Genomic DNA, 14,956 nt, shown 5'->3' with positions numbered 1-14,956 from the left:
ATGTCCCCCAATAGATGAGTGGACATTTAGGGTTACCTTCTTATTACACCAGAATTTGATGTTTTGAGATAGGGCTAGTCATGTGGTGATGTCTAACCAGGCAGCAGCAACCTGACAGAAGCTACTTCATCACACAATTGTTTTTTTCTCCTAATCATATTACTTCAAATGGTCATGGGCCTTTAATTTTTCAAGGAAGAGATATGTATTCAATTAAACATCTTAAGGTTATACAGACATCATATATATATACATTTTTTTTGCCAAAGACTTTTTTCTTCTCTTTTTTCATTTTATTTTTAATACCAAAGAAAATGTCTATGTATATCCTACAGTTATTATAAGTTAGTAGCTATGGCAACTCCTATATCGATTTGTTAAGTACCCAACTTAACACAGTGTCCCTATGCTAGGTATAGTGTAAGACAAGTAAGTAAATATATATGTATATAAGTTAAAAGTTTACAATATTCCATACAGCATTAAAGAGGCCATGTAAAAGTAGATAAACTTATACCAAACCCACAGACAATCAAATAAACCTATTATTATCTGATATAATGGACAATGAAATATTTATAGCTATATAGGTCAAGGGACTAGCCCATCTCAACTGCCATTCCTTTTTTACTTTCAGGCTATCCTTCCTCCTTCTTTTTTATTAAAAAACAACAACAAAAAAACTTCCGAGTATTTTCTCTGTTTTTCTGTTCAAAGCATCAAAATCAGTGGAGACAAACCAGAGCCTATCCTGGTTACATCCACCTCAGAAATCCCCAAACCTAAGTATCTGGCAACAGCTTGCAGAAGAGCCATACAAACTACTCCTGGTGGGGAAAGAAGTCATCGACCTACTAGCAGCTCATGTGCTGACAAAGCCCCAACAAAGGAGATTATACGTGGTCATAAGCCACATGGATATGCCTTTTGCAGCTGACACATCAGTCCCTGGATTCTCACACTGTGTCTGCTGTATGCCCTGGCAAAGCTCACTCTGAGGACACCGTGGAGAACTGGAGCCATGTTTTCCTACAGGAAAGGAACAATAGTTCCTTCCCTCATCTCCACATTTAATAACTCCACATTGTACAGTGAAATCCTTGGCAAGGTAAGAAAGAAATCAAGCCTGGAAGCCAGGGACAGCTGCTGTCACTGGAAGGGATTCGTGACTGTCTCTTGCCCTTCTCTCTCCTCCTCAGTGCACTTTTGCTCCCCCTTAGTTTTTCTATTGTATACATCTTTTATTGTTTTCTAAATATAGACTTGCTAAAACCTCAGTGGAAAGATCGTCTATTGAAACCAGAGTGATAGCAAGTAATGTGTCGGCAAATCGCAAAACAAATAGAGGGTACACTCAGCACTTTTGCTTCTGCTGCACAAAAGAACCCAAATAAGGCTCCTGGAAACATGGGTTGAGTAATCAAGTCTTTTTCCTGGATGTACAACCGCACAGCTTTGGGAGATAACGAATTCAGCTCGTGTAACTGTATACTCATCTAGAAGAGCAAAAGGAAGCACAGAAAGCGAGAAAAGGAGAGCTGGCCAAACTTTTAACTGCTTGCCCTCCTTCTGCACCTGCCATGACTCGCAAGCATAATATCATGTCCCCGCTGGCCACCTGTCCTGAATTCTGAGACCCCAAGACACCCAGTGCCCTTGGAATTAAAGAATTACAAATGGAATTTTTGTACCTGCAAATTAAAAAAAAAAAAGATAAGTGAGAGAACTTAGAAAAGATCCTTTGAAATGTTTCTATCACCCTTGTCAGGCTGTTTTCTGCTCCTGGTGAATGCTAACCAGACATATGAGTAAGGGCTCCTGAGGACCATTTGGCTGTTTTACTGAAATTAATTTTGGTTCCTACAGATGAATGATAAAGACATGCATTGGCTGCAGGTGTGCCAAAGCCAGCGTTAGGAGCAAACCCAGCAAATTTTGTGGAGATGGCTAATGACTCCTGCAAAATTAATTTAAATTGAAATAGGATAAGAACATATGGAAAGAATCAATCATTCCCCATTTTGAGCGAATATTATTTTAGTATGCATAGATTTCTGATATAATTTTCTTTCTTTCCCTTAAGGGCTGGGATGTACTCACACACTAAGTCTTCTTGCATAAGAAAAGATTTTCTTTTTTCCCCAGGAAAGAGGAGATATGTGTTTCATAAATCTTTTTCCTTGTCTAATGCCGAAACATACATCTGGGGCTTCACAGATGCTGATAAAAGCCCTTGCAGAAAACACAACTCTGCTCTCGGGGTAATTATGCAATCCTAGTGGCTGGACACTGGCTCTGGCTTCCATTTAGAATAAGATCTGGGCCCACTTATTATGCATGTCCACATTAACTGGACCATTTATAGAATTTAAATGTGAAATGAGGAGAAAGCAGAGAGGCAATGGCAATAGAATGGAAAATATAAAAGAAAAATATTTTTCAAGTGTTTGGAAAGAAATGACTACATTAACAAAAATCCCACAGCCACATGTTCACACGCTTGTACTCCCATTTCATGTGCAAAGCCATCTCCAAAGTTTGGCTCCAGTTTTTCTGGAGGAGAATAAGACAGAAGTAGACACACCCATTTTAAAGGGTGGGTTCCCAGAGCAGGACACCAGTGTAGTCCCTTCTTCTCCATAGACATTCTTCTAATACTATTTATAGTTTATGTACCTAAGTTATTTATACCTTATTCCAGAAAATATTTAAGGTAACGTTATTGATATAAATCCACATCAAACACAAATATTTACCGATATTTATTTAATGATAATTATTCATTCTTTATTCAACAAATACGGATTAAGATTCTGTTCTGCACCAGGTATTGTGTTAGGTACAGGGTAGGGGAGGATACATAGAAGAATGAAGACCAGTTCCTGGCCTTGAGGACCACATAATTCAGGGATGAAACTGCCACATAACCTCCTAAATTTAAATATAGCAAATTCGTTCATGCAAAAATGATCTACTGATTTTTTTCCCCTCTTTTTACTTTGGATTTATTTTCACATGTATTTATTGGACATCTATTATGTGGCAGGCAGTATGCTAGGAATTGGGGATATAAATTTGGATACAAAAATCGAAAGAAGAATTTCAAAACAACATTCCACAATTCTAGGGACAGCAGATGAGAAGTCAGAAGACATCTATTTGTAATATTGTGCCAGTGGAGGTGGAGAAGAGAATTCAGAAAATTAAAAAAAAAAAAATCATTCCTATGTGGCTTTGGAAGAGATCCTAACTTTTGTGGAAAGCAGGGAAATAGGAAGTGGTGACGAACTAATGACTGTCTAATTCAATTTTCCTTAGGCTCATGTTATCACTAATCTCTGTTCCCTGAGCATTCATCAGCTGGGGACAGGGTGGGGATGGGAGGTTGGTGTCAAAGATTAAATCCAGATTCCAGTAGTCGGGTTTCAAACTTTAATTGTACAAAACTCACAAAAGAGATCATCTGGAATTGGGGATGGTAGGGAAAGAAAGGGGACATGAGGTAGCCAGGAAAGGAAGTCCTCAAGAGAAAAGGCAAGCTGGAGGAAAGTAAAATAAAAGACAAAGTCAGATAGTAACAGACCAAAAGAACAGCACTCTTCTACCAGCCTTGCTGACCAAAATCCTGGTGTAAGCACTTAACCAAGTAATCAGTTTATGTGCTCCATCTGCCTAGCTAATCCCTAGGGGGCTGTGACTACGTTCTGGTTATCCGTATCTCTAAACCTCAGCAGGGTGCCTGGCCCAGAGTTGGCCTTCAGTAAGTGCTGGTTAAGTAGGTAAGAAAATGAATCAAGTGAAGGAGAGGACAGAAATAAGTTCAACATGCATACGTATTCTGTGCACAGGAGGCTTTAGCTGCATCCTATAAATTTTGGTAAGTTGTATCTTCATTTTCATCCATCTCAAAGTAGTTTCTGATTCCTTCTTTGACCCACTGATTATGTAGGTGCATACTGTTTAATTTCCACATACGTGTGAGTTTCCCAGATTTTTCCATAGGAAAATGATACTGTAAACTGCCCTAGTCTGGGAGGCCCAAGAAGAACACCATTTAGAGAGGACATGAGTGTACAGATTAGAAAAAGCACGAGATTTCCTGGTAACCTCTGCTCAGGATGAACTTATCGATATAAACCTGCCCTTCAGCTCTCCACCCAGAGAACACAGATGTGTTCAGCAAGTGAATATTCTTCCAAAATATAGATGAAATATATGTCCAATCACACATGATCCCAGACACGGAAAGGCGTGGCACATAGCACAATCAGGATTCCAGGCAGGCCATAGAGCATCATGGTTAGGAGCTTAGGTTCAAATTCCTATTCTGCCATGTTTTTGGCTGTATGATCTTGGGAAAGGTGTTAATTTCTCTAGGTTTCAATTTCCTCCTTTGTAAAATGGGGATAATAATAGTACCTATCCCATAAGGTTATTGTAGTAATAATAATAATCACATAAAACACAGCACCATAGGAAGCTTTCAATAAATGTTAGCAGGTATTACTGTTAGCACTTTGGGGCCTGGAGTCTGAAGCTTTCAATATCAAATATGCTGTTGTATGTGTGCCCCCCTGAATAAAGGAACTGGAGCCATCCTTCCTGAGTTTGAATCCCTGCTCTCCCACATAATAGCTATTTGACCTTTATCAGATTACTTAACCTTTCTGTGCCTCAGTGTCCTCATTTCTAAAAGCGGGGTCAAAAAGACCTGCACAAGGTTATTCTGAGTAGATGAATTAATATAGGCAAAGCTCTTACAGTAGTGCCCTTCCCATGCTAAGTAGCCAGTCCCTGCAATGATGAGACTTAAATTTTTACTAAGGCAACAGACAAAAACCAATAAAGAGACAATTAAAAGTTACAAATTGTGGTAAGTGCTATGAAGGCAGTAAAATAAGGCTGAAATAGAGAATGGGGAGGGACACCTAATTAAGCTATCAAATGGTCAGGGAAGCCCTTCCTGAGGAGTAAACATTTGAGCTGACAGTTAAAGGAGGAAAGGACTGAGGAACATTCTAATCTCAACCTTGCCAAGAACTGAAGGAAAAGCCTCTTAGGCATAGGGAACAGAAGAAGCAAAGGCCAGAAGTGTATTTCAAATTGAATTCCTAACAATATCGGCAATCGTCACATTCCTTAACATATCATGTCTATGTATCTTGTTTATATCAGAAGCATGCTGTAAAATGATGTAACATGATGAGACATGAGGACATGTGCCAAATTCACATGCCTGATCCTTGCTGGGCACTTCCTTGAGCTATGCACGTGTGTTACTTCCTTGAGCTATGCACGTAGATCTGAATTTTTATAAGAGATTAATGCAGACCTAAGCCTTCCTAATTCATGATCATTTAAGACATTCAAATAAAAGTACAGAAGAGGCAGGAGGATTCTTATTTTTAGGCTTGCACAAAAACAAATTCACCTGGAAGCACAAGTTGATGATGACTTGTTTCCAGTGTGGTCACAATTTTGATATGGAACACGTGTGTGTGTGTGTGTGTGTGTGCATGTTGTGTTTTAGCAGAGTCTTTTAAATAGTTAGGAAATATATATATTTAAAACAAAGGAAGAAATGTCTATGGAACCCCTAATTTCACTAAACTCAGTGTCACAGACAGTTTGAAAAATACTGTTGCAAAAATATCCCAGGTGGGAAAAAATTAATTTATCACTGTCCTCCATTCTCTCCCCATTGGCTACTTTTATTTCATTCATTCATTTAACATATTTATTGAGCTCTGTGCTAGTTATTCTTCAACTTCTGCCCCCTCCTGCTCTAATCTATTTATTCTCCACTTTACTCTGCACTGCTTAGGGCCCTGGAGGCACATCAATCAGGGTCCCTTGCCCTTAGACTTTTGGTTCCCTACAGCTGGTGGGAGCAGAGCAGAGATCAAAGGTGAGTTCTCTCCCTGCTTGGTTCCTGGTTCTGGCAGTGACTGGGTCCCTCTGTAACTAGAACTGCTGCTAGGTGATCGTCTACGGCACCTCCAGTGCTCATCAACTCTAGTAACATCATTTCCTCCCCTTCTTTTTTAGACTGTTAACTGCTCCCCTCTGTTGCTAGTGTCTTGGTGCTTCGGCCTCCTTTGTGGATTTCTTTAACCACGCTTCTGTGACTTGTCCCTTCATTAACATCTCTTCAAAATCTAAACTGAGTATATCTTCTTTTTCCTGCTAAGACTCTGACTTGAACAAGCCTCTGCTATGTTCTAGACCAGTCCTGTCCAATTGAAATATAATTTTAAGCTTTTTACTAGTAAAAAGAAACAGATACAATTAATTTTAATAATATATTTTAACTCATATTCAAAACATTATCATTTTAATGTGTAATCAATATAAAAACTTAGGAGATATTTTACATTCTCTTATTCATATGACAAAACCCGATGTGTATTTTGCATGTCTCAATTTGAACTAGCCACATTTCAAATGCTCAATAGCCACATGTGGCTGGTGGCTACCTTACAGGATAGTGCAGTTCTAGATACTGTGTTGGGGCTGGAGATACAGAGAGGAAAGATCTTATCCCTCCCATCATGGAGTGGATGCTCCAGTAAAAAATATGGACAAGCAGACCATTACAAAATAATGTAGTAAATGCATAATCAGTGCTATGCATAAGATGCTATGGAAGCAGAGCTCTCTCTACCTGTGGGGTTTAGGGAGAGAAGATGATAGGGAACACCTGAGTGGGTCCTGAACACTGATTAGGATTCCGCCAAGGAAAGGAGAGTGGAGAGAGCAATGCAAGCGGATAGAGAGTCCTCACCTTTCCATCTGCCCTAGCTACGTCAGGCCTTTTGGACTACATCTGAAATGGACATCCTGACCACTTAGAGTACAGTTGAATCTTCCTAGTTATTCTGGTACAAATTTGGATAGATCTCTGTAGTCTTAGGCTTTGGGATGAAAAGTTTTCAAAGGAAACTCAACTAGGCGATCATGGGGAGGGTGCTGGTGAGATATGTGTGTGAGAATGCCTATAAACAGACACATTGAGAGAACCTGGATCCATTTTCCAAGGTAACAAAAATCTGGCCACTGGTTGGCTTAGTTGGTTCAGGTTCCTGGGCACAGAGCCCAGTTTTATTTTCCTTATCTCATCTGTTGCCCTTGCTATTCTATAAGTGTTGTCACTGGACAGATATTAAAACTCACTGTTCCTATCTTTTGGAGATGCTTCTTTGTTGTTGTTTGTTGTTCATTTATTCTCCTTATATGAGCCTCATTTCTTCAGCGGTTCTGAGGACTTAAGGCTCAACATCAACATCCCCAAAGTCTGTGTCTCATATGAAAACCCTACTGCCTTTAGCCAAATATATCTGTCTTTTCCCATTTCAAATGCAGACTCCCTTTAGGGCAGCTCAAAAAGTTCCTACTTCCTATCTGAGAGGCACTGCTGGTTCTCTGCCCTTTGAAGAGAGGATATAACTTAAGTGACAATAAGGAATGGTCACATCTTTTCTGCCTCAATTCACCTTCGCAGCATACTTCATCAGATGTTTCTGGAAGACTCACCTGACTCTCCTGAATCCCCCAACTTGTTTTCTAGCATAAAAGTACTTCACACAGGGCTTCCCTGGTGGCGCAGTGGTTGAGAATCTGCCTGCTAACGCAGGGGACACGGGTTTGTGCCCTGGTCTGGGAGGATCCCACATGCCGCGGAGCAGCTAGGCCCATGAGCCATGGCCGCTGAGCCTGCGCGTCTGGAGCCTGTGCTCCGCAACAAGAGAGGCCGCGATAGTGAGAGGCCCACGCACAGCGATGACGAGTGGCCCCCGCTTGCCACAACTAGAGAAAGCCCTCGCATAGAAACGAAGGCCCAACACAGCAAAAATAAATAAATTAATTAATAAACTCCTACCCCCAACATCTTCTTTAAAAAAAAAAAAAGTACTTCACACATATAACAATAACAAAATAGAGCTGCTCACCTTTCAAGCCTAGGGCCTTGTGCGAGGTTCCTCTGATCCTGTTTAGGAGGTCATAAAGTACGCTGCAGATCTCTTTGGGTAATTTCACAGTGCTTAATGGCTGGTGAGGATTTTTAAGGATACCCAAACAGTAATGAGAGAGGAAAGGAGGATAACTATTCTTAGATACTAAAAAAGAAGTATGTGCTTAACTCAGACAAACATTCTGGAGCCTTTCTGTATGAGCAGAGCTCTGATTTCCAAGAGGTTGGAGAGCTATGGCTGTTTACATCCTTTGTCTGCAGCCGTCAGATGGTATATACACTGCAGCCTTATTTTCCTTGTCTCCTTCTTAAGTCAACCATAAATCATTTTCGATGCCGAGCTTTCCACAAAAATTCCCTGTGGTTTCTTTCGGTCTCACACTCCAACTATCACGTTGCGATTTCCACTGGCAATAATGTCAGCATCTGTTCTTCATATCAGCACTATTTGCAAATACTTTGAGACCAAGTCCTGATTACTACTCAAAAGTTCAACTTCTGTTTTCTCAGAGCCAAAACACATACTGTATTATCCAGTTTAAATAGTTTCCAATCCTCATCTGGGCAGCGGGCTTTTTCAGTTCCTCCCACTACTCATATTACTATTTTTAAATTTCTCTTTATCCTTTTCTTTCAATTCATTCACTGTATAGACGATTAACTTGGGTCTTGAACATGGCTAACTTTGCTCTTCTGAGCTCCCTATATCCCTTCTGAATTCCCCCCCTAAGGATTTCTTCCATCCATGCTGATGTGGACTCTGAGTTCTCTTACTCCCAAAGGCAATTTATTTATTGATGCCACCTTTTTGTTTTTCCTGAGTGGTCTAAGTCAGATCTCAGTGTGCCAGAAATCAGGCAACGATTGCACACAAAGAGTCAATTACTCTTAAAGAGAAATTTCCATGGCTTACATCTGGCTATCTTTCATCTCTCTGGCTTAAAACCTCCACAGTTTTGTTTATTTGCAATGTGCATGTATTTACATGGTTTGTTTTTGGTTTTGGTTTTATAAGTGAGTGTATGTATGTGGTTTGGTTTTGCTTCTGGTTTTGTTTATTTGTTATTTTTCTAAATGACTTGGTTGAACAGTTCTTCAAGTGAGCTGGACGTGCCATTCTAGGCACTGTCTGCAATAAACATTTTTATGAGCTACCCCTTTTGCATAGACACTGTGTTTCTGGATTTGTGAGAAAGTATGTACTCATATGCTTGTGTGTGTATACACATACACATGCAAAATACAGAAATTAAAACAAGAAATGGGAAGCTACCTTACCAAACCCAGTAGACTGAAGGACTTACAGCTATATTATATAAAAAGGTCTTCTATAAGTTAATCAAAGATAGGTATGCATTTATACAAGAACTAGAAAAAATCATATAAATTATAAAGAAAATCACTAATATATTATTAGGTAACTAATACCAGTGCTACTACTAGCTCTAATTCTAACTTTTTTTTGAAGGCCCTCCATGTACTCTTCTATATGCTTTACATTTAGAAATCCATTTAATCCAACAATAACTCTATAGATAGGCACTATTATTAGTGTGTTTACAAATGAGAAAACAGAGTCACAGAGAGGTTAGGTGACTCATCCACGGTTGCACAGCCAGATAAATGGAAAAAGGGACAATGAGAAAATTCACAGAAGATAAAATGCAATCACAAATGGAAAAATGTTCAAGATTGCCAGTAATCAAAGAAATGTACATTGACAGTAAGTATCCTTTCATACTACACCTTTGATGAGGCTGTGGTTAAACTGTCACTCTCAGATATAGTGAAAACAATGTAAATCATTGTAAGTTTTTAGGAAATCCGTTTGTCAGTACTTATAAACAACTGTAAAGAGACTCTCTTGAACTCAGTAATCACATCCCTAGAATTTATTCTTTGAAAGTTATTCAAAAGAAGACTCATATGAATAAAGTTTGCTGTAGCATTTTTATATTATCAAATATTAAAAGCAATCTAAATTTATAAATACAGAAATACTTAAGTAAGCTATGGTACAACAATGAAATGGAATATTATGTAGCCATTTAAACTATAATTATGAGTGATAATGATAATATAAAAATGTTAGATAATGTTAAGTAAGGTAAGTCAAATATAAAATTTGACCTATTTGTAATTATATAAAATTATGTATACATATGCTCAAGAACCAGAATGGAACATAAAATGAAAACACTTGCAAATGTTAGGATGGCAAAAATTTTTTTTCCTATTTTTAATTGCCTTTATTTCTGTTATTTCCCATATGATGGCAAAACCAGGAGTTGGGACAGAATAGAAGATGCTGTCTTTGCCTTTTGATAATATATAATTTAGCTGAGAATTTATAGAATCATTGACTTTTAGAGCTGAAAGGGACCTTATCGGACTCTTTGTTCAACTCCCTGATTTTACAAATAAATACTCTGAGGCAGAAAAAGATTGACTTGCTCAATTGCTCATATTTAATTAGGAGCTAGAAATTACAAACCCAAAATGACTCACAATCATTTAGGGTACATTTGTTGCAGAGAAATTAAGTTATTAGGACCCTATCTTGAAATATATTATATCCATAAAAATGACTATTTTACTAATTCTACTTTCTTATCTGCATTATCAACTGCCTCCTTTCGCACCTGAAATAAGCTTTATGCCAAAGCAAGAGCTCTAATTCTTGACTGTATGGTACACATCATGCATATTTTTGGCATTTCAAAGAATGTCAAAATATTTATCAAGAAGATGAGTATTTCAATAACAATACGGAAGCTGCTAGTCATTTTCCTCTGATGGTAACAGCAGGAATTCAATTAAGATTTGATAAAACAAATTGAATTTCACTTTAAAGTATTTTAAAAAATGTTTTCTAACACTGACTAAAAATCTATTTATACCTCTTAAAAACTAATTTTTGGGAAAGGGGCTTCCCTGGTGGCACAGTGGTTAAGAATCCACCTGCCAATGCAGGGGACATGGGTTCAAGCCCTGGTCTTGGAAGATCCCACATGCCGCAGAGCAACTAAGCCCACGCGCCCCAAGTACTGAGGCTGCGCTCTAGAGCCCACGAGCCACAACTACTGAGCCCACGTGCCACAACTACTGAAACCCGCGCACCTAGAACCTGTGCTCCACAACGAAGAGAAGCCACCACAATGGGAAACCCGCGCACCGCAACGAAGAGTAGCCCCTGCTCGCCACAACTAGAGAAAGCCCACATGCAGCAATGAACACCCAACGTAGCCAGAAAAAAAAAAAAAAACCCACTAATTTCTGGGATAAAAATGAAGAATATAGGTGAATATATAAATGTTTACACAGGCCTTGTAAAGAGGCTCCCATCTACTCACGCATGATCACAAAAGAAAAAACATGTCTTCAGGAAAAGTAAGACCCACTTGGCAGGTGAAGTTCTCTACTCGTAAACCCATTTAGATTATGATCAATTCTGGTTGGGCTCCTCTGAAAGGACAAATGAAAAAGAAAAAACATGGGAAGAGGCTAAAGAAATTTTGGAAGTTGCAGATTGGTGTGGTGATACTAAAGTTGTTCTAGTGCATGTGTGTTGGGGCCGTTACGTCATGCCCCCATGGCTGATTTGCAAGAAGTGTGTATAAGGACAACTTGAGGTCCTCACTGCTGGGATTCTAGCATGCCTGGGCAGAGTGCACTAGTACAGTGAGTTTCCTGGGGCATCAACCAAATAGCACCAGCAGCCAAAGTCATAGTTTTTGTTTTTGTTTTTGTTTTGCGGTACGCGGGCCTCTCACTGTTGTGGCCTCTCCCGTTGCGGAGCACAGGCTCCGGACGCGCAGGCTCAGCAGCCATGGCTCACGGGCCCAGCCGCTCCGCAGCATGTGGGATCTTCCCGGCCCGGGGCATGAACCCATGTCCCCTGCATCAGCAGGCGAACTCTCAACCACTGCGCCACCAGGGAAACCCAGCCAAAGTGATAGTAATGGCTGCTCCCACCAGTACCCTGTACCTGAGCCCTCGGCAGCAGCAGGAAGCAGCACCAGCTTTGGGCGCTGGGACAGGAGCATGGGCTGGGTGGAAAGCCCTGGACGCCATTTGATAGAAGAGAGCTGTTGAGACACTCTAAGGACTGAGGAAAAAGATAATAAGACACAGATAAGGAATAAGAGAGGAAGACTTTTAAGTAGAATTTGCTTATACATACAATCGATAGGTTTTCTGATATGTATTTTATTAATCTCTCCTCTCTCTCTCTCCTCCTCTCTCCCCTCACTATATTTCTTTTTTTGTCCCAGGAAGTTAAGAGATTTGATATACTAAGAAGACCTTTCCTGAGTATATAATCTGTAGTTTCAAGTTAATATTCATATATGTAGGTTCAAAACCTATTCAGATTTAACTATCTGACTCTACTTTTTTACAACTCCAAATCAGTTCAAAATCCATGGAATTCTATGTGATAGTTTCCTTTAAGTCATACCCTCAATGGTCCTCCACCCTGGCTAAGTATCAAAGTCTCTGAGAGAATCACAAACAAACACCAATTCCCTGGGCCCCCGTGGACGGATAAAATCAGAATCAGGTGGTGGGACCTGAAGCATCAAAAGGTGTTAAGAGCTTCCAGGTGCTTCTAATGAACAGCCAACGTCCTGAGAGCCATTGCTCCAACAGGAGTTAGAAGCTTTCTAGAACAATTCTAGTTTCAATATGCATATGAATTACCGGGGGATCTTGTTAAAATGCAGATCCTGATTTAAAACGTCTGGGATGGGGACTGAGCTGAATTTCTAACAACCTCCCTGGTGATGCTGATGCTGCAAACCACCTTTGAGTACAGAAAGGATCTAGGATAATTAGGTCCAGAAGAGAGTGGGCAGAGATAAGCAACTAAGAAAATAATAAACTTTTTAAATAAAAAAGAGCAAAACAGAAAGTGTGTATAGCCTCATTTTATATGACCGAAACTTTTAACTTGGTCACAGATTCTAAAGAATCTAGATATTCTCTAAAGTCAAGGAAATATTGAAATCGGTAGCACGGACCTTTCTATATTGCCTCCTACCTCCCAGGTTTGCCATGTGTGTCATATTTGTGACACCCCTTAAGACCAAGCCTTAGGGACCACAGTTGGAAGGGATATTTGGATTGAAATAGCAGGGAAGCCAAGGTAATAGGTAAGAAGATGAGCATGAACTCTGAAGGGAGATGTAAGAATCAGAAAAAGGGAAATGAACTTTTTTGTCCAAAGGCAGGAGGCAGAGAGCTGGAGTAAATGCAGTGCCTAGAATTCCAACTAAGACCCTCAACAAATGCTGGGGTGGTTTTTTTCTGTTGCGCCAGCACACTGTGTGGGGAGAGTCAAATGTAACACATTTGCTTTAGGTCCTCTCCATTCACCCATCACTCCCAAGCACAAGGGTTGGTGGAAGGTCTCAAACTTTTCCAGGTCTGCTTGGTGAAGGGTTTGATGGTACATTCTTAGTGCTGGGTGTTATGAGAAGGTACTATGGTGGTGGGAGCCCAGGATCTCTTGTACTTAAGCCCTCTCTCCTGGGAGTGGGCAATGAGAGGGTATGCAAAATGCCAGGCTGAGGCCAAGTGGGCTGGGCATAGTGAAGACTGGTGGAAGGCAGGGTGGTGTGTATGGAAAGTGGATGGGAAGGGCAGAGAGCTAGAGACAGAAGGCAGCAAGTTCATGATTTGGGAAGGCCAGGCTGAACACCAGGGCTAGTTTTTGTTTTTTAACTGTGGTAAAAATACACATAACACAAAACTTACCATCTTAACCTTTTTTAGTGTACAGCTCAGTGGCACTAAATACATTCACACTGTGTTACCATCACCACCATCCATCCACACAACTCTTTTCATCTTGTAAAACTAAAACCCTGGCGACCCCAGTCTACTTTCTGTCTCTATGAATCTGAATACGTTGTCATATTCCAAGAAATCATTGCTAAATTCAATGTCATGAAGCTTTTCTGTCTCTATGAATTACATGTACCTGTAAGTGGAATCATACCTTGTCCTTCTGTGACTAGCTTATTTCAACTACCATAATGTCCTCAAGGTTCATCTATGTTGTTATAGCATGTGTCAGAATTTCCTTCCTTTTAAAGACTGAATAATATCACTTTGTATGTATACACCATGTTTTGCTTACCCATTCGTGTGCTGATGAACACTTGGGTTGCTTCTACCTTTTGGTTATTATGAATGCTGCTATAAACGTATATGTACAAATACCTCTTTGGGTCCCCACTTTTTAACTCTTTTGGATATATATATAGAAGTGGGATTGTTGGGTTACATGGTAATTCTACTTTTAATTTTTTGAGGAACCACCGTACTGTTTCCCATAGGCACTGCACCATTTTACATTCCTACCAACAGGGCACAAAGGTTCCCATTTCTCCACATTCTTGCCAACAGTTACTTTGTTTTTTGATAGTGCCATCCTAATAGGTGTGAGGTGCTTTGCAACTGTGGTTTCGATTAGTGATGTTGAACATCTTTTCATGTGCTTACTGGCCATTTGTAATATCTTCTTTAGAGAAACATCTGTTTAAGTCCTTGGCTCTTTTTTTTTTTTTTTTTTTTTTTGTGGTATGCGTGCCTCTCACTGCTGTGGCCTCTCCTGTTGCGGAGCACAGGCTCTGGACGCGCAGGCCCAGCGGCCATGGCTCACGGGCCCAGCCGCTCCTCGGCATGTGAGATCTTCCCGGACCAGGGCACGAACCCGTGTCCCCTGCATCGGTAGGCGGACTCTCAACCACTGCACCACCAGGGAATACCCTTGGCTCATTTTTTAATCGATTTTTTTGTTGTTGAGCTGTAGGAGTTCTTCATATATTCTGGCCATTAACCCCTTATCAAATATATGATTTGCATATATTTTCTCCTGTTCTGTGGGTTGCCTTTTCACTCTGCTGATTCTATTTTTGGGGGGGGGGGTAGGAGTTCATTTATTTATTTATTTTTGCTGTGTTGGTTCTTCGTTTCTGT

The 14,956-nt window shown here is 40.1% G+C and overlaps 1 protein-coding gene across 1 annotated transcript in view; it reads right to left on the bottom strand.

Moving 5' to 3' along the window:
- The window catches only part of METTL8 (methyltransferase 8, tRNA N3-cytidine), a 99,254-nt gene that overhangs the window by 26,866 nt on the left and 57,432 nt on the right, over positions 1 to 14,956 (bottom strand). The window contains exons 11-13 of the mRNA XM_060152663.1: positions 11,961 to 12,080; positions 11,326 to 11,437; positions 7,950 to 8,049 (exon numbers count right to left, since the gene is read on the bottom strand). Coding sequence (XP_060008646.1) covers positions 11,354 to 11,437; positions 11,961 to 12,080 — 204 coding nt within the window. The 3' untranslated portion in view covers positions 7,950 to 8,049; positions 11,326 to 11,353. The remainder of the gene's footprint in view (positions 1 to 7,949; positions 8,050 to 11,325; positions 11,438 to 11,960; positions 12,081 to 14,956) is intronic.

This window comes from Lagenorhynchus albirostris, chromosome 6, assembly GCF_949774975.1.
Source record: "Lagenorhynchus albirostris chromosome 6, mLagAlb1.1, whole genome shotgun sequence".
Lineage (NCBI taxonomy): Eukaryota > Metazoa > Chordata > Mammalia > Artiodactyla > Delphinidae > Lagenorhynchus > Lagenorhynchus albirostris.
The sequence above is the reverse complement of the archived record's forward strand: the minus strand, read 5'-3'. Positions and strand labels throughout refer to the sequence as shown.